Source organism: Nymphaea colorata, chromosome 3, assembly GCF_008831285.2.
Source record: "Nymphaea colorata isolate Beijing-Zhang1983 chromosome 3, ASM883128v2, whole genome shotgun sequence".
NCBI classification, from domain to species: domain Eukaryota; kingdom Viridiplantae; phylum Streptophyta; class Magnoliopsida; order Nymphaeales; family Nymphaeaceae; genus Nymphaea; species Nymphaea colorata.
The window spans coordinates 4,977,257-5,001,637 of record NC_045140.1 but is presented as its reverse complement, the minus strand read 5'-3'; the positions used below and the strand labels follow the sequence as shown (position 1 = coordinate 5,001,637).

Below are 24,381 nucleotides of genomic sequence, written 5' to 3'. Positions count from 1 at the left end.
TCTAAAGACTATAGAAGGCAGGAATTACCTGCCGCTGACGGCTTTGGATGAATTTCTTATCCATTGACAATGCTGCAACACCTTTACTCATGTTTCCAAGAGCACTGCTTGCATTACCAAGTATGTCAACACCAGAAAGGAGATGAAGAGGTCGACTGAGAAGATCCTTCTGAATACTAGAGAAAGCAGCACTGGAGATTGAACTTTTGCGTACAGAAATGTCCTTAAGGAATCGTTGATTGATCCGTATCTGTAGATGCCACCATACACAGAAATAATGTGAGAGAAAAACCAGAAGCCACAAAATCATTTTGTATATGAAAATCCAAATAATTTCCTGTTCCCAAATGACAAAACCATTGAACTGAACATGAAGTATGTAAATGCATTCTTCCAGTCACCAACAATGGAAGTCAGAGGTAAAGAAAATAACACAGATAAAGAAAAATTTTCCATTTCCAAAGTTATATTTTTTATTCTTCTAAATTCCTTTTTCTCTATTAGGGCCTGTTTGGTGCCAGGAAATTCACTGTATGAGGTGAACTTTTTTTTGCCAGTTTTTGAAAATTCTCTCCCAGCCATCAAAGGAAGCCAAAAAAATTTCTGCTCCATTAGGCTCAAAATGGATATTTTATCCAAAAATAAGGTTGGCCCTGAGGGGTTGCGACTTCTTTTCTTAGAAATATTTTTCCCATTAGGGAATCCATCTTGTGTTCCTCCTCTTTAACACAGCAGTCGGCAACTCTTCACAGGCTTGCATTCATATTCTTCGCAGCCGCACCTGCCTCCTCTGCTGCAGCCTCACGGTTCAGTCTGGTGGAGGCATTTTTGGGAGTGCCATACTGAACCATATTCACCTTCTCCTACCAGCCGTGCATCCCAGCCTCCTCTCTCAGCCAAGATCTTCCGCTTCTACTGCCCAGTTGGAGAAGCATGGGTTTGAGAGCACCACCATCGCAGATACCCTGAAGGCAAAGGGCAAGGTTGCCAATGGCTCACGGCTCTGATGCACCACCAATAGGTCTATGATGTGATGAAATTAATAGGATTTCTGGTTCTGAACGTTTTTGGTCTCCATGCTTCTGTTTATCGTTTTTAATGGGAATACCAATTCAATGGGTTCATTTTGTTGCAGAGGACTCAGAACAATGCATGAGCTCTGGTGGTGGTGAAACCAGAGGAGCGAAAAAGTGAGGATTATCGCTGAAAGGGGTACTGTAAATTGCTCTTACTATGACATAGATTTGATTTTTAAGTTTGTTTACGCTTATGTAAGTTACGCTTGGTTTCCATTTCCAATTGTCCAAGGAGAATTTTTGCATCATAGATCATAAAACATTTCTGTTGGTATTCTATAATATTCTGCTATCAAGAGGCAAGAGATTGATGAGCCATGGAGACCACTGGTTTTTGACCTGATAGTGTTGAGACTTCACCAAGGGTCGACCTTTGATGTGCAGAACAGGATAATGGAAAGAATATTCCCAGTGGAAGCAATAACAACCCTGTAAGACTCATATTAATATATGAGAGCTTTAATCCGTCTTCTCTTTAATTATAAAAACTATAGCCTAAAACTCGAGTACTTCCACTTTAGGAGGTCTTCATGGAGTGAAATCTCCATGTGCATAAGCTTTGGAAGTAACTTTTTGACACGAGTGCTTCTATCATGCTTCACAAAAGAAGCTCCATTGCTTGTGACAGTTAGCTCTTACTGAAGTTAGAATAAGATTCATAGTACCGTAAGTATAGTATCCTCCTAAATATGGGGGTCTAGGTTTAGCAGTGTGATGCAGAATGAAAGCAGAACCAAATCTTGTAACTAGATCTAGTTAGTTTTTTATACTTGTAAATGGATCCAGATCCATAATCCATCCCTTTCTCTATATAAAGGGACGTATGTTCATTTTGTAGGTAGTCAAAGTTGAAAAGAAATGAAATGCAAACTTTTGTTAGTTTTCTTCTGTTCTTGTTCGTTTAATCATTTGCTTCAGTTTTAGTTAGTTTAAGTTTAGTTGTGAGTGCAGAGGGGTTGAGATTCGTTAATCTTAATTCTTCTTGCATTAATTGGTATCATCTGATGCAGAATGAAAGCAGAACCAAATCTTGTAACTGGATCTAGTTATTTTTTTATACTTGTAAATGGATCCAGATCCGTAATCCATCCCTTTCTCTATATAAAGGGACGTTGGTTCATTTTGTAGGTATTCAAAGTTGAAAAGAAATGAAATGCAAGCTTTTGTTAGTTTTCTTCTGTTCTTCTTGTCCGTTCATTTGCTTGAGTTTTAGTTAGTTTAAGTTTAGTTGTGAGTGAAGACGGGTTAAAATTCGTTAATCTTAATTCTTCTTGCATTACAATGTTTCCAGAAACATCAATGCCATTTAGCTGGCAACTGGATCATTAACTGATTCTGTGTCAAACCCTTTATTTGCACAACGGTGCATCCATCAACGCCAATGTCTAAATTACTGCATCTTGTAATAAGCTCATTTGAACTTTTTGTATGACTTAGCATGATGAAAACATGAACCTGTACACAATCAAATCGTTGAAAATTGGAATATCTTATTCACCATTACTATCCTTGGTAGGAGTGTTAAAATATAAATCTTTCACCAGCACGTTGAAGAGGAGTCTCTTAGAATTCCACCTCCTTGTAGAATGTGTTAAAATATTTAATGTCCTTGTAACATGTGAAGAGTCTCCTAGGATTCTATGTTATAGTTAATATCCTTGTTATATGGGAAGTCTCCTAGGATTCTATGTTGTAGTTAATATCCTTGTAATATGTGAAGTCTCTTAGGTTTCTATGATGTAATTAATGTTCTTGGAGCTTGTGAAATCTCCTAGGATTCTACGATTGGAGACTCTTAGAATTCTGAAAATGAGATTATAAATAGAGGCCGTGCAAACCATTTTGGCTACGGCTTCTTCTCCTCAGTTTCTTCTTGTTTTCATTCTCTCTCTCTCTCTCTCTCTCTCTCTCTCTATCTTCCTACGTGAGTGCTGTTTTCGGGTTACAGATATTGGTGCTACATTTCTATCATGGTATCAGAGCGCCAGGTTACGTTATCTCTACCAAACGAAATGCCCAAACAGGTCTGATCTGGTTAGAACTCTTTTCTCATCTTGTCTCTATCCTGAATTTACTTTTCTCTTGCGCAATTCTTGTTCCTTTTTCTTCTTGCTTACCAAGGACACATCTTGTTATATCGCGTCTTCTTTCCCTCTCATCTTCTACCTATATACCATTCCTTTCTGCTGTCATGGAAAACCTTTCGCATTCTGGCATGTCCTCAAGTTTTCTTCCTCACCTTATTACCGAAAAACTCAACCATGAGAATTATCTGATCTGGAAAAGGCAAATCATGTCTTTCATAAGAAGTCAAGGCCTCTTTGGACATCTCGATGGTTCAACAAAGGCTCCACCAATATCCGTCTTACAGGAAATAAAAAATGAGGCAGGAGAAGTTATTGCTGTTCATGAAGACAACAATCCTGAACATGCTATGTGGATGAGACGTGATCAAAGTCTGGTTGCGTATATTTTGTCCACTTTATCTCAACAAGTGTTACTTTCAGTTTCTGATGATTGTACTGCAGAAGAATTATGGGAAACCCTTGCTGATACCTTTTCCCAAATATCAGAAGCTCGAATTATGTACTTAAAGAAAGAATTTCAGAATTTGAGCAAAGGTTCAACGTCTATCATGGATTATTTGGGGCGTATTAAGGCCGTCGCAGACCAACTTGCTGCCTCAGGGAATAACATTTCTGATAAGGAAAAGGTGCAGCAAACCTTGAATGGACTTGGGCATGATTATCATGCTTTTATTACAGCTCTTGAGGTCCTTCCTGTTCTGCCTTCCTTCAACGAACTACAAGGTAAACTTCTCCAACATGAAATGAATATGAAAAGAGTCATTGAAAGGACTGATCAAGGGAACTCCCAAAATGTGTTGGCTATGAATGTAAAGTTTGGTAAGAGCCATGGGAACTCCAACCATGGTGGTCGTGGCATTCTACCAACACCACATAACCAAGGTATGTCTCCTTTGGATACTTCAAGAAAAATACCAATTTGTTTTCAGTGCAACAAGAAAGGACACATGAAGGCACAATGTTGGTTTAATCCTCAAAATAAAAACAAAGGGGTAAGACATGATTATAAACAAGGAGGACAAAGTTCTAAATCCACTATGCAACAGCTATTGATGGCCGCATTCTCAAAGATGACTATAAAGCAAAATGAGCAGGGAGAATGGTTCTTGGATTCAGGTGCAGCTACCCATGTGACAGGAAATGCAGGTAAATTGACTAACTTATCCCCTCATTACGGTAGAAGTTGCATTATAACAGGTGATGGAAAATCTCATCCTATTACACATATTGGAAATGCACATATATTCCATTGTCATCCTCGTCTCTATCACTGTCTAATGTTGTTCTTGCTCCCAATATCAAAAAGAACATCATATCCATTTCTAAACTCATTGATGATACAAGCTCTTCTGTTGAATTCACACCTTCTTCTGTCTATGTCAAGGACCTCCAAACGAAGAAAATGTTCGCTAGAGGGGAGCGTCAAGGGAATATGTACGTCCTCAAGGAATGTCTACCCAAGGATTCATCCACTTTTGATATAGGATTGAAGACATTTTCTCTTTCTCATAATGCGTCATCAGTGCCAAGTTCTTGCCATTTTCAATCAAAAGTAAGGGGCCCTAACCAATTTTTGGAGTCTGATTTGTGGCATAGTCGGCTAGGACACTGTGGTCGACATTTCATTGAAAAACTTGTCACAGATATTCTCATTCCAAGATCAAGTTTACCTCTTACTTCAAGTGTCAAAAAATGTTCAAGTTGTGGACTTTGTAAGAGTCATGTTTTACCTTTCCATAATATAAATCAAAGGGCTTTCAAACCTTTTGAAACTATTTTTTCTGATGTATGGGGGCCAGCTCCTATTGATTCCATGTCTGGGTCAAGATATTATGTCTTATTCATTGACTCTTACTCACGTTTCACCTGGATTTACTTCATGAAACACAAATCAGAAGTACCTCACATATTTCGAAACTTCTATGCCATGATTCAAACTAAATTTTCATCCAATGTGGTGCATTTTCAATGTGATGGAGGGGGAGAATATTCCTCGCTTGATTTTATTGAATTTCTACGTGAAAAAGGGATAACTAGACAAATTTCCTGCCCTTACACACCACAACAAAATGGTGTAGTTGAGCGGAAACATCGACATATAGTTGAAAGCGCCATGAGCATGATGCATGATACTAATGTGCCCATTTCCTTGTGGACTGAAGCCTTCCATACTGCTGTATACATAATAAATTGTTTGCCTATGACACTCTTGATGTCTAAATCGCCATATTTTACACTCTTAGGCAAACAACCTGATTACAAGAACTTGAAGGTTTTTGGTTGTGTATGCTATGTTCACGTTGATGCTGCCTTGAGGAACAAGTTTCAAGACAAAGCTATTCAATGTAGATTCGTTGGATATGCTGATGAATATAAAGGTTTTCGATGCTATGATCCAACAACTAAACGTATCAAAACTTCAAGAAATGTCATTTTTGATGAACATAGTTTTGATAATACAAATGAAATGCCTATGACCATTGAATCTTATGATCCCTGGACCAGTACACAGTTATTCAATGCAGATCCTGTTATAGAAAATGATGTGCCTCAAAGTGAAGATTCAGAGAGAGCAATACAACCGTCGGATATGGCTCAAAGTGAAAATCAAGAAGATCCAACACAGTCATTAAGTCATCACGAAAACAATAATGAACAGAGCAACGATGCACATCGGTATTCGGGTCTTATCTACATTCGACGACTAAGGGACAGAGATGCTCACAGTGAAGAAGACAACATGCCCCACCTTAGAAGATCCCAACGCATTCGTCATCCCATTCACAGGTGGGTTAGCTATGATTCTTTATCACTTGATTTTCAGTTATTCATGGCAAAAGTTGGCAAGGAGGAAGAACCTACTTCATTTGATGAAGCATCAAAATCACATCATTGGAGAAAGGCTACGAAAGAAGAAATGGATGCCTTGCATGAATGTGGAACATGGGAGATCGTTCCGAGGCCACACGAAAAGAACGTAGTGGGCTCCAAATGGGTATACAAAATTAAATACAAACCTGACGGCAGCATAGAAAGACACAAAGCAAGGTTAGTAGCAAAAGGGTTTACACAACAATATGGAGAAGATTATGATGAGACATTCAGCCCTGTGATCAAAATGGGAACAATTCGCGTGATTATATCATTGGCAGTTGAATATGGATGGAGACTACATCAAATGGACGTGAAGAATGCTTTTCTTCATGGTGATTTAAGGGAGGAAGTATATATGGAACAACCTCCAGGATACACGAAAGGAGACTCTCATGCATGGGTTTGCAAACTAAGAAAATCTATTTATGGACTTAAACAGGCCTCACGTTCGTGGTTTGACAGTTTCTCTTGCAAGATTCAAGAATGTGGTTTTCGGAGATGTCCTCTAGATCACTCTCTTTTCATTTATCGAAAGGAAAACATATTTACTTTACTTCTTATATATGTTGATGATATTGTTATCACAGGCAATTCAGAAAAACACATAGAAGAAGCTAAAGTTTTGATGATGCAAAACTTCAAAATGAAAGAGCTTGGTGATTTACGATTCTTTCTTGGAGTGGAGATTGATAGGCACAATAATCGCCTCACATTGACACAACAGAAATACACGTTGGATTTGTTGAAAAAGTCAGGTATGTCTGATTGTAAGCCTGTTGGAACTCCTAGTGTTCTAAATCAAAGACTAAGTGCTCAAGATGGGGAGTTATATGAAGATCCTACGCAATATCGAAGTATTGTTGGGGCACTTCAATATCTTACATTTACTAGACCAGATATTATATATGCTGTGAATCAAGTATCCCAATTTATGCATGCACCTAAAGATACTCACATGGATGCTGTCAAAAGAATATTAAGATATCTTAAAGGGACAGCAGGAGATGGCTTAGTTTATGGTAAGAGTGAAAATATAACTACTGGACATCAACTTATGACATTCACAGATGCAGATTGGGCTGGAGATCCCGATCAAAGAAAGTCCATTTCTGGTTTTTGTATTTTCATTGGACGTAATCTTGTGTCTTGGAGTTGTCGAAAGCAAAAGGCAGTAGCAAGATCCAGCACTGAAGCTGAATACAGATGCATGGCTGCAGGTACTGCTGAAGTTACATGGGTTAGACATTTGCTAGAAGACATTGGAGAAAAGATTAAAACATCAATGTTAATGTGCGATAATCAAAGCGCTATTAACATTGCCTTTAATCCCGTACAACATGGTCGAACAAAGCACATTGAGATTGATCAACACTTTGTTAGACAAAAGGTGGAAGACAAGGAAATTCAGCCTATTTATGTTCGTACAGATGAACAAGTTGCAAACTTATTTACAAAAGGATTAACAAAGGAACGATTCTGGTTTCTAAAAGGCAAGTTGTACATGGTGCAAAACCATGCACAACTTGAGGGAGGGTGTTAAAATATAAATCCTTCACCAGCACGTTGAAGAGGAGTCTCTTAGGATTCCACCTCCTTGTAGAATGTGTTAAAATATTTAATGTCCTTGTAACATGTGAAGAGTCTCCTAGGATTCTATGTTATAGTTAATATCCTTGTTATATGGGAAGTCTCCTAGGATTCTATGTTGTAGTTAATATCCTTGTAATATGTGAAGTCTCTTAGGTTTCTATGATGTAATTAATGTCCTTGGAGCTTGTGAAATCTCCTAGGATTCTACGATTGGAGACTCTTAGAATTCTGAAAATGAGATTATAAATAGAGGCCGTGCAAACCATTTTGGCTACGGCTTCTTCTCCTCAGTTTCTTCTTGTTTTCATTCTCTCTCTCTCTCTCTCTCTCTCTCTCTCTATCTTCCTGCGTGAGTGCTGTTTTCGGGTTACAGATATTGGTGCTACATTTCTATCAAGGAGCAACCATCCATTTTTTTACCATGTAAACACTACTGGGACTAATTTCAAATGTAAGCATACTACTTTCAATTGTTCATGAAAACCTCACTTTTTTACTAAATGATAACCATTACTGAATTAGGAATCTTGGCAAATGTTAAAAATTCTAAAAAATTATATCAATAGTCTTTTCCTTCTAAGAGTGAATAATGTGTTTCTTAACTTTGAAAGGACTGTAAAAGAAAAACTGTAGTACTTGGCATAATTTCAAGTAGCACAGTTTTCAGCGAACTACGGAAGGCAACCAAAAATTTTATGAACATGAGATTTGTTTTTGGAATTGTCAAGAACATTTTCTTGAGATAAATTCTGTTTTCTGATACAAGATAAAGACTTATTTATAGTATAAACACACAAAAGGCAGGTCAGTGATCAGGCAGATCATCATCGCACATCACAACAGATGAGGGCAGGGTCGCCCGGCAGTAGAGGAAGGATGAAAGCTTTTATGTTTTACATGTTAATCTAAATCTCATTAAAACATGTAGTACATGATCGAAGATGGTGCATAAAGTAGAGGTAGAATAGGAAGGACAAATGAGAAAGTTGAGATATTCAACTGCATATTAACCCAGGATTATAGTGCAGATATTAATGGAAAAGATTGATAACGACCAGCATTATTATAACAGAAATAAATGTCAGACCACTTACAGGCATATTCTCCATATTCCCCAAAGCAGTCATCAAGGAAGCCCAGAATCCAAGAACACCCCTTGGACGCAGAGTTGGTGACATCGTAACTGATACTTTAAACCGAATCTCTGAAATATTCAAAAGACTAGTTTGCCAATATAGATCTTGTCAGCAAGATGGAACACAATAATCATGAAGTACTTTCACAATGAAATTCAAGTTAATTTTTTGCATACCCAATTTGAATAACTGGATCAACAGGAACAGTGGTAGTCTGATCCACCACAATATTGCTGAGGTTGACTTTTTGAAACATTTCATGAAGGCGCCATAAAATAGGTTCATGAATTTTCACCAGAAAGGAAGTACCTTGAGGACCCTAGAGCGACCAAAATCCAACGTGAGACAACATGAGATGGCCGAAATATTCAGCAAAACAATGGAAATATTGTTCTGATGCTCCAGATCAGGTTGGGAATACAGAAGATAATATTCACGAAGAAATTACTCAAAGGTGTATTCATATTTTTAATTGTCAAGCTACTCATACCCCTTTATAGACCTAATTCAAAATTCAGAGTTTACCAAAAATCTCTCTATTAATTAACAATCAAAGAACTCAAATTCTAATCCCTGAATTCTTTTAGAGGGGACAGGGATTCAAGTTATTCATAAATGAAAGTAATTGATAAAAACAGAAAGTTGCTGCAAGTAGTATGCTTTTCTTACCTAAGAACTAGATAGCGCATTGGAGTTGTCGATGAAATAAGTTTCTTTCACAAAAGATTACGTTTAGGTTCCCAATTTGTATTTTACTGAAGATGCAGAGAAAAAGCCGATGCTCAAAATTATCAGCATGCCAGCTGCTTGTTTCATCCATTATCAGTTGCATATCATTAGGTTACTAACATGCAAGTGCAAACCCAGAGAGGAGGTGACCAAGATGAGTCCCAAAAGTTGAAAACAGAATGGGAAAAGGAGACAAGAAAGAACAACATTGTTTAGATATCTGACTTCTTAAATATGTATCAGGGTAAACGAATATGTACAGTGAAAATTCAAAGACAATTTAGGAGCCAAACTAAGTACCATTCCGGTTAACAATAGCTAACAAGAGGGCTTTTCAACTTAACAGTATGAACTTTCTGGAAAATGAGAAAACACAGGATATTCTTTTGAAAATAATGAAAGGAGAAACCCCAGATTACCTGGACACCTATGTGAGGATAAACACAAAATTCAGACGATCCATCTGATTGAACAGTAACAGATAACTTTAAAACATGTTCAAGCTCATCACTGGTCTTCTGATGTCTAAACAGGACCGGCATTGGCGTCAATGGTAACTGATTATCCAGTTGGATTCCAGCCACTTGTAGCTTAAATCTGCAACGCACAAAAATTTATTTTCACTCATTTGTTGGAGAGGGGATGGGGGGTGGGCGACAAATGAAATCAAACCTTTAAGAGACATTAATGATACTGAAAATCATTTGAGGCCAGAAACTTTTAGTTGTTAACATTAAATATGAAATTCACAGTCTCTCCTGAATTACAATAAAACTGCATAGCAATTGTTTATCCAAGATATAAGATGAAAGAGAGAACCTACCTGCTGATTCGAGATCCCATATCAGTAGAATAAGTTAACAGAAAATTCTGAACTGACAAATAAATAATCTCTTCCGGTGTGTGATCAATAACAGACAAGCCCAGTTCCGCCAGTTCAATAATAACATGAAATTCAAAAGTGCAGTCTGAAGGTGATTCTTTATGATTGACCATAGAGAGTTGAGGCAGATATTCAAATCTTCTAGGCATAACAGGTAACACATTATTACTGGGCGTCCAATCCGTAAACTTAACAACATTCAGTGATTCTTCCTTCAGAACAGAAACACATAAAGCTCTTGAACTACTCGAAGAGAAGTGAAGTGGCCGGGGATCAGAGGGTTCATCAATGTTACACTTGACTGTCTCCATAGATCCAGCACCATCAATCATAACTTCTATCAACCGTTGCCGTCCAAGATCTTCCCAAAAAAATGGCACAGCTGAATTTACTGGGAGAGGCCTCCAAGAATCATCTGTTCCATTAACTTGACGAAAACGTATTGGTAGAAAGGTAGATTGATTTTCAATTCTGCATATGCTGAAATTTCAGTTACTGTTCAAAATAGACACAAGATGGACATGCAAAATGGTAATAGAAAGTGAAAAACAGTACCTGTAAGGACTTGAAGATGACACAGGACAGATGATAACTTGGTACCGGGAAATTTTAGACCCTTTTCTAACTTCCACACGAACATACATCACACAACTATCAACATCACTCTTTAATTTTATGCACATAACCCCCTCACTCTCCACACTGAATGGAGTGCTCCATTTGAAACCCTCTAACCTCATCTGGCATGAGCACTAAAAGGTCAATAAACATATAAGAAGACATGAAGATATCAACAACATAGATACCAAGATGTACCTTTAGTAATTCACTTCTGGTGGTAGACCTCCACTGAAATGGTTTTGGAGGATGATGAGGATGAAACCAATCCTCTGGTTGAGTATCACATTGCTTCAATGCAATAGTGCGTCCAAGTCTATTGATCAGCACAGTGTGAGGTCGAAAATGAACAACCTGGACGAAAACACATATAAGCAGACACCATACAAAAGTCCTGATACTAGTAATAAGGCAACAAAGGAAGCTATATAACCTCTACAAATGAGAACTCTATGTTATACATGATTAATTATTATACATAAAGAAGATTGTTCATTAAGAAGAGTAAATATTGTGAAAGAAAAGTCACACAAATGGAATAGATAAGATAGCAAGAGCATCAAAATGTTCACATGTCGATTGCTGTGTAGATGTTAATCTTGAGCAAACCGATAATTTCAAAATGCACTTTGGTTAAGTGCACAAAAAAGAAAGATAAAAAGAAACAGAAAGATTAACTAAATATAATTACAGTATAAGCATAATTTCTAACAATGGGCACCAAGCCTCATTTTTTTCCTCTTTTCAATGGTCTTACAGGCAAAATCTTGCATAAAACAGATACACTAAAAAAGACACCCCGAAGAATAAGAGAACTTTGATAGACATAACAATGATTACAATATGTTGCAGTCATATGTAAACAAAATCAACCCCAATGTGGAATCAAATTTCAGTCTTTCTCATAATCAAATCCCAATTGTTAAAATAGCAGTCATTTCGTACATACTAAGCATCCAGGTATACATATACATGTGTAAAATAACTAAATACATTATCTTTATATGGAACATATATACACATGAATATGAATACGTTAATTTTATTTATGTATATGCACATATTTATTTTATTTTCTTATCTTTTTTTTTTTTTACTGGTCAACCTTGGTCTTTGACCAAAAGACCAATGCCTGATTAGCTGTTGGAGAGCCGTCCAACAGCTCGAATAGAGCTATTGGAAGAGCAGCAATAACTAGTGCTGTTCTCCATTTGTTTATAAATAGGTCGGCTCGCACTTGTATTCCATTCCTTTACGTTATATTTAAGAGTGAAATAGAAGTTTTTTTCTTTTTCTTTTTTAAAAAAAAAAAAAATCCTTGAGTGCTCTTTTGGCTTTTGTTTCATTTATAGTGCATTTCCTTTTTGAGTTTCTATCAAGTGTCCAAGAAGGAACTGACTAAATTAACACCACAGAACAAAGAACCAGGTCTTTAAATTTCAGAAAATGCTTAGAGCACGAAACTGATAGACCTTGACATAAAATGTTACAAATGGTAAGAGGTAATACTGCAAAATTTTTGTACAAGCATGTCAATGATCAGCATACAATTTCAACATAGTACAGTAAACCAACAACAAATTTTTTTGCCTAAAAATTTAAGGTTGGAAATTTTCCACATCCTGTATCCTGCAACAGATAGAGGAGGATGATGATTTATTCTATGCGTAGTTCGGTCTCCCAGACTATGGTGTCCTCATGGCAAGGTATTTTGATATTTCCCTGTTGGGTCAGGTCATTTTTGGACAAGCAGATAAATGATCTTCAGGTCATTGTACTAATTTGTCATAATGAGATTCAATCAATAGTAAACTTGTGTTCATTAGTATGATAGTTACATTAGTACAATAAATTAGTCGCTTGGTAAAGAGCAATACATATCTGGATAGTGCCATGAACAGTCAACCACCTCATTTTCTCAAGTTCTCAACACAGTTATAGTCTTCCCAGCACTTAGTAGGACATTTTCATGTTTTCAGCTTAATTAAGAGACATCACAATAGGCTGTCATTATGTGGCTTTGCTAACTCAACTGTTATTTGTCGCTTCTGATTAATCATAAAAAGCATTAAAGACAAAAAGTTTACGATACCTTTGTTCTATCAGACTTCATGCTTATGGAAGCTGAAAGCTTGTAATATGATCCACTTGGTGAAAATGCATTTACATTAACGTGCTCCTACATAATTGAAAAATATTCTCATCAAACACTCTGCATTGGTTATGACATTAAAGACATGATTGACAGGAACTGGAAAAAGTGATCCCACGCTAGGAGCATCAGAAAGAAATCCTAGAAGAACAAGTACATCACATTCTGCAACTAACTACCTTATTCTCAAGCTCCATAAGAGAAATTCCAGGACTATAATGATTGGAAAGGGAAAGTGCAACTGCAATGCCTATACGTGGTGAAAGAAATGGACCACTTCGAGATGCAAACGGTAAAATGTTGCCATGGTTTGCATAATCCTGTGGGGATAACATGACTGGGCTTGAACCTAGCTCCTTAATGTCTTCAAGTAGTTGAAGATTTCTTTTTGAACTAGATGATCTTCTAAGATCCGTAAAACTTGACTGCGGCTTCAGGGAAAACTTTGCTGACTTAACTACCCTAGAGAGTAACAAGGAATCATTGTCCATCTTTTCTGAAGGTTCAACCTCAACCATTTGACATGACAATGGCAACCCTGAGTCATTGCTGATCCAGTACGGAACAAATATTCGAACAGTCTTAGAAGCACTAACTGTGCCACCCAAGTCATGCTCAACACTCACACGCAATTTCCTGCACATAGAAAACATACAGCATGAGACAATAAAACTACAATTTTGTTTCAATATGATAAAAGCAACCTGACATGTGACTTACGAGAACAGAAGAAATAAAACACGAACACAGTAACAAGTCAACTATATTCATTGAAGTTTTGAATGGACCAAAGTTACAAATGTCATTCAAATTAAAGATATTTGGGAAATTGGCAAGTGAGGCCTTCACAGAAGTTTGTTATGGTTATTTTTTTTATTATTTCTGATCAACTGCATTACTTGGTGAATAGAAGATTTTGGACGGGGCTACCTTCAGACCAAATTTGGAAGGTAATGAGTGATAGGAATGCTGCCACCAACATCATGTTAAATTATGTCATATAAGTATACATTTTACATATACATATATACACATGTGTATGTATGATGTTGTTTGTTTAGTATATTCATTCATATTTATACACATTAAATATGTGTGTGTGGTGTGTATTATATATGGAGTCTGTAATCAGCTGTGTCTTTTCTTTTCTTTTTTGTGTTTTCCTCTTTCATTTTTTATTGTCTGCTTCAAATCTGGTTAATTGTTGAGCTTGAACAGAAATGGGCAGGACATGCGCTAGCCCAAATGACTAGTTTTCCGAACCATTAGAGCTATTCCCTGGTGCTTTTGTATATACTCAGGGGACTGTTCCCCTTGAAGTGCTCAGTGTGGTCTGCTAACCATTATTTGATTCTAACTTCTTTTCTCCTAACTGTTCCATGTGCATTTGTGCTTTGAGTGAGGAGTGTTCTATTTTATTGTATAAGCCCTGTTTTGTGGCTTGCACATTTCAAATATGTGACATTGTCACATGTTAATCTGTCACACATCCAATATCGAATGAGGAAAAACACAGCATGTCAAGTAGTTAATGCAACTCAACAAAGTTTCATCAAACCATGTCCTCAACATATTATTGAACTGATGTTATCAAGGGATTAAATAATGATGGACATGATTCAGCTCCAAAAGCAAGCCGAAAGATATAAACCTCCTTGCCCATATCTTCTTCTTCCTCTTTCTCCATGAAAACTACTGTCCCCGCAACCACAACCATAAAGAACCCTTGAGGCAAGGATATTATATGGTAGCTTTACAATCGAGTGGCCTTAGACTCGTCTCATACTGAGCACCTTAGCACATAGCTCCTCAAATGTAGGAAAAACAAGACATAGTAATGAGAAGTAACCAGAACATGGAACTTGGTCTCTAAACCAATTATAGTTTATTGCACATTTTTTCCATCAGAAACCTTGTTTCCAACAACTACCAATAATCAGTGATGCCTTTTATTTCATTCAAGTGTTCCATCATTGCCATTGTTCCTTTCTTCAAAAGAAGGAATTCATGCTTGAGATACGATATTCGCACCTCTAAAACAATGTCACCAAGGTACGGGGTGCCGGTGCCAGTGCCGGTGCCGGTGCGGCACATCTCAAAAAACATAGGTGCGGCAGTGCGGCGTGAGTTTTTATTATTATTAATAATAATTTAATTATTATAATAATATATATACATAATATATGAAAATTTGTCTATACACCACAAAATTATTAAATAACAAAATCAAAATTGCAATTTGCTAATCATGATATTATTATCAATCATCAATTCAACAAGAAATATACTCTAGTTTTGAGTTCATAGTTCATACAGTCATACTTCTAGTTTTGAGATGATCCACAACTGCATTTTATTAACTTCTTGCTTCCACTAGATCCCCAGAAAAAATATTTTGGGTGAGAGAAAAAAGAATGTCAAGATTCCCCTATCACCCTTTCCATTCCAGGGTGATTTGCAGTTTTTGGTAACCCTTACAATGAGGAAAAGGATCTAGTTACATGAAAGAGATAAATAAGGATATATATGAGGTTAAAAACTACTAATAATCAGTGGGGGCCAGATTGTGGGTCGGGTCCATTGCACAGACCCAGAAATTACTTATAGGTAGGTTCATCATTGAGAGGTTATTCCTATAACGATTTTGGTTTTGGGTAGGTTGGATTGGGTCGGGATCCAGACCCGGACCCGAACTCCATCGCTCGAAGAGGAAGCCTGACACGGGTTCCCCTTCCTCGTCTTCCTTTCTATCTGCCTCTTCGTTGCCCTCTTATTCCGCAGGTGAGCATCCGACACAAAGAAGAAGAAGGTGGAGGAAGGAGCAGCGGCGGTGGCAGTGCAGTGCGGCGGCTATTAGGGTAACTAGGTTTTTCTCTCTCCCATCTGTTTCCCCCTTCCTTCTCACCTCGTCTCACCCAATCCCTCTCTGTCTGCACTCTCTTCCTCCTGCGCTCCTCACTCGCCCTCTCGCCCTCTCTTTGGCTCGCCTTCAATCCCCCTCACCCTTGCTCTCCCTGTTCCCCCAAATCGTGTCGTCCCTCTCCCTCTGTCGCGAGCTCTTTGTCTGTCTCCCCTCTCTATCTGCAATCTCTCACTCCTGCAAGCTCTCAAGCCCTCTATCTTGCATTGTCTCCCTCCTTCGCAACACACTCTCTCTCTCCCTACCTCCCTGATATGGTGCGGTTTGGGTGCGAATCTGAGTCGCACCCGATGGCGCACCTTGGTGACATAGCTCTAAAGTTCAGGAATCAATTTGAACCAATTTGTTCTTCAATTCTCCTATTAAACAGTCATCTGGATAGATAGCAACACCTCTCTTGAAAGCGTACAGGTCATGTAGGCCACCAAAGCCTGATTGCTTTCGTACATGAAACAAGCTCAACATTGCAAATAAATTTAGACACAGAGAAAAATCTTGGTTCTTGACAAAGGAACTATATGCTCTTCCTAGTTAAGAAAATAAAGTTGACAGCCCAAAAAGTTTGGCGGGAAACCCAAATTGAGATGATGAATAATCCATGGATACAAGCACGTAAATGCAGCTCATGACACAAAATGGAGGAAGGCCCCAGATGCGTTGACCGCACCCGACAAGGTGAGTCTCATGTTTGGGCCGTGTTTAACACAGTATTACTACCAGTACTTGTGTCGACTCTTGTCAACATGGGTGCTCCTCATCATCCACGAAACAGGGATGTATGTGTTACATAGATTCAAACCCTTTCCAGAGCCATATCCTCCAAATGACAGATTGGGTCAGCCTAAAACATTTTTTTCGAAAAAAACGCATTTTATTTTTTGAAAAAAATGTGTATAAAATGCAAAAAATAGTCATCCATTTAAAAAAAATTTAAAAATACCTTTTTCTAAACGCTAAAAAGAAAAAAAAAGTGTTTTTTTGCTTTTTTCCCTTTCTTTCATTTTAAGGGTTTTTTCACATTTTTTTAATGTTGAACTCTATGTTACATAGGTGCGGGTGCGGGTGCCAGAGCAGCACATCCCCAAAAATTTAGGTGTAGTGGTGCAGTGAGAGTATTTACTGTTATTATTAATTTACTATTATAATATATATATATATATATATATATATATATATATATATATAAATTAAGAGTGTATATATATATAGCCTATACACTCTACACTACACACAATATGGGTAAATTATACATGAATATTTATATTACATACTTACAAGCTATAATGTATTGTGTATACGAATGTAACATATTAAGCATTAACATGCTTACAAAGTACAAACGTTAAAGGAGTAAACGAAAAACAACAAAAGCAGGACAGAACACAAACAAGTAAAAACTAAAAAAATAAACATCCGAACTTTCAATCTTTCACAAATCAAGTTAATGAAAAACAACAAAAGCAGTCATTGCAGCAAAACACAAAACTGAGAAAGTGAAAAAACTAACAGTCAAATATGAACATTTACTGATTTAAGCATAAAAAAAAAAAGAGAGAGAACCACCTGTGTTGCCGATCATGAATAGAATCAGTGACACAACAAAATGAAATACAAACTCAAGAGTGCAATGAGGAAGTACTGATGGCAGAAATCAAACCAAAGATAGATAGAAAAACCGCCGTTTTGCCGGCAATAGGGTTGAGAAAGATGCAGATGACAATACTACCGAAATAGAGCAGAGAAGTCTTCTGTTCCACTCAAAGACCCATCACACATTGCCGCCGGCTGTCGTTCGACCCACTCAGTCACCGGAAATGACCTTCCATCCCGCTGGATGCTTCAATGTAACCAGCAAAACCCACACAAAGGAGGAGCGCATGGGAGGAGAGGAAGAGGGTATACGATCATGCCTTAAACCCATTTTTAACGTTAAAAATTTTTCAATTAAAAAATATAAAAAAAGGACAACAATAGGCTTGACAAGGTTTGACCGCACCCAACTCGAGTCAAACGAGAGTCGGGTGCATGTCCAAAATGAAAGAAAATGGTCGGGTGCGGTCAGCCGCACCCGAATCTAGTTGACTTGCTTTGGGTGCGAATCGGGGCCGCACCCATGTCCGCACTCGAGCCATGTCAACACGGTTGCAGCAATCATTTTGCAGTGTCCATGTGACTTATCCACTTAGGTTGAAGTTGAACTAATTGTTTTTATTTTCTAATTTTTATTTGTTGCTAATGTACTTATTTTTTTATGTTTGTGTTATCAGTTTCTCACTCATGTTATTTTCCCTACTTTTAAAGATTTTTTAATTTTAAAAATTACCACACTTTTCACATATTTTTCTCTTCTTTTCAAGCTTGCCGTATTATACCAAAGAAAAATCTCGCTGTTTTGCAAAAAGTTTTTTGTGACTATTAATGACTAGAGTCGGCCAAAAAGTCTTCCAAAATCAGTCCACAAAATAAAATAAAAATAATGAAGAGAACCTTTTATGACTTCTAAATATTTCCTAAAAACCCCTCACGCCACAATAATAACTTTCAATACTCTTACTCAAGCTAGAGCATAGATGTCAACCATGCTCAGCTTGTCATAGCATCTTATAAAACTTGACAAGAAAGTGGCTTTGTAAAAACATCAACTACTAGATCTTTAGAAGTAACATGAACCGTTGATATAGTTCCAGCTTGCACCACGTCACACATGTAATGACAATTCACTTTCATGTGTTTGGTCCTCTCATGGAATGGAGTTATTTGCAATATAGGTAACCGTCTTATTATCACGCCTCATCTTCATAGGTAAGTTGACCTAAGTACCTAACCACCTAGCCTATAAGCATGGATTTTATCCATGTCATTTCAGCAGTCGTTTGGCCCATAGCACCATATTCTGACTCAGCAATGGAGTTAACAACAACTTGTTTCTTCTCCAAGAAAATTAGGTTTTCTCCAATGAACACACAAAAACTAGTGGTGGACTTCTTGTCATCAATTGACCCTGCTCAATCTACATCTATAGTATGCTTCTATATCTAAAGATGTCCCCTCTTAAAATAATAGACATTTCCCTAGAGAAGATTTAGGTATCTAAGAACCATCATAGTTGTATCTCAATGAACTTTTTCCAGCTTGTCCACAAGTTGCCATAGTTTGCCTACTGCAAAAGATATGTCAAGTCTTGTATTCACAGGATTAACAGCAGCCGGTTTAGCACCAAAAAACTCAGTCTCATGCAGTAAACCAAGCACATATTTTACTTGTGAAAGAACAACACGAAAATATTTTTATTCTCAAAAAAAATCTGAGAAGACCAAAATCTTTTGTAACAAAATGCTTCTTCTAATACACCTACGTGTTCGAGATCTCATGTTCATTGTCACTACCTTGGTATTTGAGATCTCTTGCTCATTATCACCAGTCAAGATTATATCATCTGCATAAACAATCATAACCACTATACCTTTGAAACTGTTCTTTATGAATAAGGAATGGCCTGAAGGTGATTTCTTTAAAAACTAAACTCAAACGTCACTTCAAATAACTTATGAAACCAGGCATGTAGACTATGCTTCAAACCATATATAGCTTCTTTGAGTTTGCACACCTTCCCACACTTCCCCTATCTCTCAAACCCTGGTGGTTGTTGCATGTAGAATGTTTTTGATAGATCTCCATACAAAAATGCATCCGAACATCAAGCTAAAACATGCTACACCATAGTGAAGAGCCATTAAAGTAACTAGTTTGATGGTGCCTAATCTGACTAAAAGAGAAAATGTCTTGAAGAAGTTCACTCCATACGTTTGGATGTATCCCTTTGCTGTTAGTCATGCTTTATACTATTCATCGAGCCATTAGAATGGCATTTATTGTAAACACCTACTTGGACCCAACAATATCGCTCCCAAGGAGAGGTCTACCAGTTCCTAAGTACCTCATGACATCAGTACATTCATTTCATCCTGCATGTGTTGTCTCCATTTGGGATCCAATAAAGCACACTAATGATTTATCAGAATGGGAAGAACAGATAGGGCAGATATGAAGCTTTGCATACTCCCCCCAAGTCTACCTGCGGACACAAACTTAAAAATTGGATGCAGAGCACATTGGCATTTGCCTTTTCTTAGGGCAATAAGCAAGTCATCTTCAACATCAGGATAATTTGCAGTATTATCGGGATTAACAATAGAGTAAACAGTGTCATCAAGAATACTTACCTCCTGATACAGAGTCAAGGAAGGGCCATAAGAAGGAGCCCATCGCCGAGTATATAACAGAGGAGGATCATGTAAACAAGTAAATGATTGCATAGTAGAAGAGAAAGGAAGAGGAAGAAGAAGAAAACATCAAACCTAAAGGCACGGAAGAAGAAAAATCTAATTGGATTAGCCCTTATCCCACATTAATAAGGATCAGGGGCAGCCAAAAATTTACAAAATTAGTCCACAAAATAAAATAAAAATATTAAGGAGAGACTTCTACAATGCTACAAGTGCTTATGACTTCTAAATCATTATTAAATACCCCTCACATAACAAATAATAACTGTCAGAACTCTAATCCCTTGCAGTGAAAAAATTTCCAAAAATTGAAGGGCTAGCCAAGGGTAAATAGATTGACAGGCCAGTCAGGCACCGACAAGCACTGCAATCTATTGTAGGGACTCAAGATCGACCATTTAATGGCATTTCTCCTGGGGAGAACATCAGGGAGCTAATAAGACAACCGAATAATTGAGGCTAGAGTTGTCCCCTATAAAAGATGCATGAATAATTTCCTTTATTGTCAAAGGAGAAACTATATATCATTAAGAATTTTGCTCTGTTCAAAATATGAAGCTTAATCAAGCCAAAGAACAAAAGTTACAAAAAAATCAACATTGAAAGATTAAGAAAAAAAAATGTACATAATTAGTACATAAAGGAAACATAAGAATTGATATCACAAAATCGAAGAGAAGGATCTTGAGGGCCACACGCACATTAGAAATGCTACAATGGCAGGGTAAACAAGCAATTCCTATTACAGGTTCAAAAAAAAAAAAAAACTCAGCCCTGAGCTCAGCATGGAGCTCCATTGATTCCAGCTAATAATATAGTGAGAAAGATACCTATTTTTCTTCTGATTAACCAACCAAAATGAAGAGACATGACCAAGAGCGGGATCCAAAATGAGAACAGAATCCTATATGGAAAGAATAACATCATTATATGGGCCAAAATAAATATTTATAAACCATGTTAACATTGATATACAGTAGTTACCTTTTCTGAAACCCAGCCACCTTCAGCCATCCATGATAAATATATAGGTTTACGCACATCTGCAGAATATATGAATGCACTGCAGCCCCGTGAAACAATACCATTATGTACCTTAATTCTATTTCCTTCATCTTTCTCCCAAATGGAGTATTCAGCATGATATGGGAGTTTGTTCTCGAGCTTGATCGGGGGACTAAGAGAAATCCGCCAATCATAAACTGGGGAATTCAGTTCTGTTTGAAGAATGGATGCATCTGTTCCAATGCTGAACCAGAAAGCCCCTTCCTTGTTATTACAACGTGTAGTAAATAAAAGCATATCTTTCTTCTCAAGCTGGTTCAGCATAAAAGCACAAACAGGTCCAGATTGATTTGTAGATGATCTGGAAAAAAATGCTAGTCCTTCAGCATCACGCTCATTGTTTCCATGTATAAAGCTAGGAGGATCATTGGTTATCGTCCTAGTCCAAAAATATGTGTCCTGACAGCCTTCAACAAATGGGCGAACTTGCAAGCACAGAGGCTCACTATTTATCATACTCTTCCAAGGTAAAACTAATGATGAACCTGGCTTTATAATTGGAAGGATAACTCTTGAAATTTTAGATGTAGTTTCAGAAAATAGTTCTCTTATACGGATCCAACGTCTTCGACGAACAAAATCCAAAACAGACTTTCTGCACATTCTTGAGGAAAGTGGAGGCCATTTGAGGCTTTGAAAATCAGACGCATAAGCCCAACCTTCATTGTCCACAAACAATGACTTGTCTATAGTCCAGTCAGACGTCCACTTCCATCCATTCGGAAGAGCAGGCTCAAAGAAGTCCTAGCGAATAGATGGCTGGGACTGTTAGATCAAAGAAAAAAAAAGAAAAAAGAAAGGAAGAAAGTTAATTGCATCAAAGACAAAGAATCACCTTAGATGAATGAGAATAGTCCCTTGTACTCCAAGGCCCTGGATCATTCTTTGAAATGCCAGGACATTTACTAGTCCATCCAGAAACAGGTTGATAGCGCTGATTTTCGAATATTTCTTCTGTAACTGCATTACTTTTATTTGTATCTAGTGTTGAAATAGAAGATACATCATCAATGAGTGCCAAGGGGCAGACGCAAATCTCCAAATTCAGATCTGTATCATTAACAACAGTTGCAAGACTTCGGAATGTGACATGCTTCTTGCCCTTCTTCATAGCAACATCAAATGCAAAGAAATCACCATTAAGTTCTTTTGGAGCCGTTGCAAGGGGAAGCAACCTACGGAGGCCTGTCCATGGCCCTTCCAAACCAAGTGCCACCCAAAAACCAATATCACTATCAGCTACTTTGACATTTAAATCCTTTGCAGTGACTCCATGAACTTTCCTTTCAAAATAAGACGTTGAAACAAGCACAGAACCACACAATTGCACATCTCCATCAGAAGCAACATGGCCCTTGAGAACCAGAAAGATCACATCAATCATGGATAAAATGAACCAAAAGATATCATTCAAATGGTACCAGGCATTTGTAAAAAATTCAGAACTTGAAGACCTACTGCTGCATCAACTTAACGAATAAACTGTCTAATGTTTTAAGAAATCGCATAATAACTGTACGTCATGTCAGTTAAAGGCATGCTACCATTTTTGTTTTAACCTATTTACTTTTTTGCAGTACTCAGGAGGTCATATCCACTGTAGACATTTATTATTCAGAAGGCATTTTATGGAAATTACAAAATAAATCTTTGTACAGGATATGACTTTGTCAGATTTTCAAATGCAAGGGATGGCTGGAGACAGAGGAAAATAAGGAGGAAAAGGACCTTTTTCCTCAGAGGATATGAAGCAAAATCAGGAAGATCATGTCTCCGTGATGATATACGTGCAAATTTGGGGTTCATAGCTGATGCACCATCGCTAATTGGAATAGAAAATACACCAATTACTTCCCCTGCAGTATAAGAAATTTAGTCTGTCAAGAAAAGGAGGGCTAACACCTTCTCTACTACATTTCATAAACAAGTCATAAGTGATAAGACTGTATTCAGCTAATGAAAAAGCAAATAAATGGAGAAAAGGCCTTCAGGAAACAATGACTAGCAAGACATAAATTGACAATTTATTGTACCAGGCCCACAATGCCACAAGAAAGTTATACTGCATTATGGCAATGAACTGGAAAGGAAAAAACATGCTTTATAAGCCACATTAACATGCACTGACGGATGAAGGTGATGATTTGTTTCCCATGGATAGAAGACCTGGAATAGCGTATGTCAAAGGAGACCAAACTCATGTACGTTAATATGAATATTGAACACACAACATTACACTAAAATCTGCAAACGCTTGTATAAATGCAGGGTGGCTCAGATTCTGAGGACCACAGTTAAGAATTTCAGGACATCCAGTGTGACCTCATAATATATATATATATATATATATATATATATATATATATATATATATATATATATATATAGAGAGAGAGAGAGAGAGAGAGCTACGCCACAAGGACAGTCGTATAGAGATGAGACATCAACAGTGACACTATATGGATGCAGTGCACACATTCACAAGACATTCAGATATAACCCATACACCGTTCAAGCAATGTCGAATGTAGACTGCATTTTTTCAGAACTTAGTAAACTTTGATGAGTCCGATCATCTCTAAGTTGCCTTTTTCTTAAGATCTAGTTATCAATATATTTATTGCACATATTAACCAGTTATTCACAGAGTTATTTTGGGTATATACTATATACATGTAGTTGGGTCCCTGCACCTAATTTATTTTGAAATTGCTCTATATCCTTACCCATGTGAAATAGGCACCCGCAACGTTAATGATCAAAGAAATGCAGCAAAATGTGGTTCTCAAAAACGTACCTTTTCCAGCCTTCGCACCAAGGTTTGTAACCTCAACTTCCAGATTAGCAGGTCCCTGAAAGAGAAAACGTAGAAGGCTACATAACCATTTCTAGCCTAATGAAAGAAACAGTTTGACATGCATCAGCTTTTCAATGCACAAGAAAACCTCAAACTAAGAGCAATGAA

At 37.4% G+C, this 24,381-nt stretch overlaps 1 protein-coding gene across 7 annotated transcripts in view; it reads right to left on the bottom strand.

Annotated features, from left to right (window-relative positions):
- LOC116250249 (uncharacterized) overlaps positions 1-24,381 on the bottom strand; it is a 100,092-nt gene that overhangs the window by 2,789 nt on the left and 72,922 nt on the right. For all 7 annotated transcript variants that reach the window (XM_031623829.2, XM_031623830.2, XM_031623833.2 and 4 more), the window contains 14 exons: positions 24,214-24,268; positions 23,145-23,272; positions 22,252-22,770; positions 21,336-22,160; positions 21,182-21,255; positions 13,325-13,781; positions 13,086-13,172; positions 11,192-11,347; positions 10,931-11,115; positions 10,316-10,846; positions 9,912-10,089; positions 8,940-9,082; positions 8,722-8,848; positions 29-250 (listed from right to left, as the gene is read on the bottom strand). In XM_031623829.2, coding sequence (XP_031479689.1) covers positions 29-250; positions 8,722-8,848; positions 8,940-9,082; positions 9,912-10,089; positions 10,316-10,846; positions 10,931-11,115; positions 11,192-11,347; positions 13,086-13,172; positions 13,325-13,781; positions 21,182-21,255; positions 21,336-22,160; positions 22,252-22,770; positions 23,145-23,272; positions 24,214-24,268 — 3,687 coding nt within the window. The remainder of the gene's footprint in view (positions 1-28; positions 251-8,721; positions 8,849-8,939; positions 9,083-9,911; positions 10,090-10,315; positions 10,847-10,930; positions 11,116-11,191; positions 11,348-13,085; positions 13,173-13,324; positions 13,782-21,181; positions 21,256-21,335; positions 22,161-22,251; positions 22,771-23,144; positions 23,273-24,213; positions 24,269-24,381) is intronic.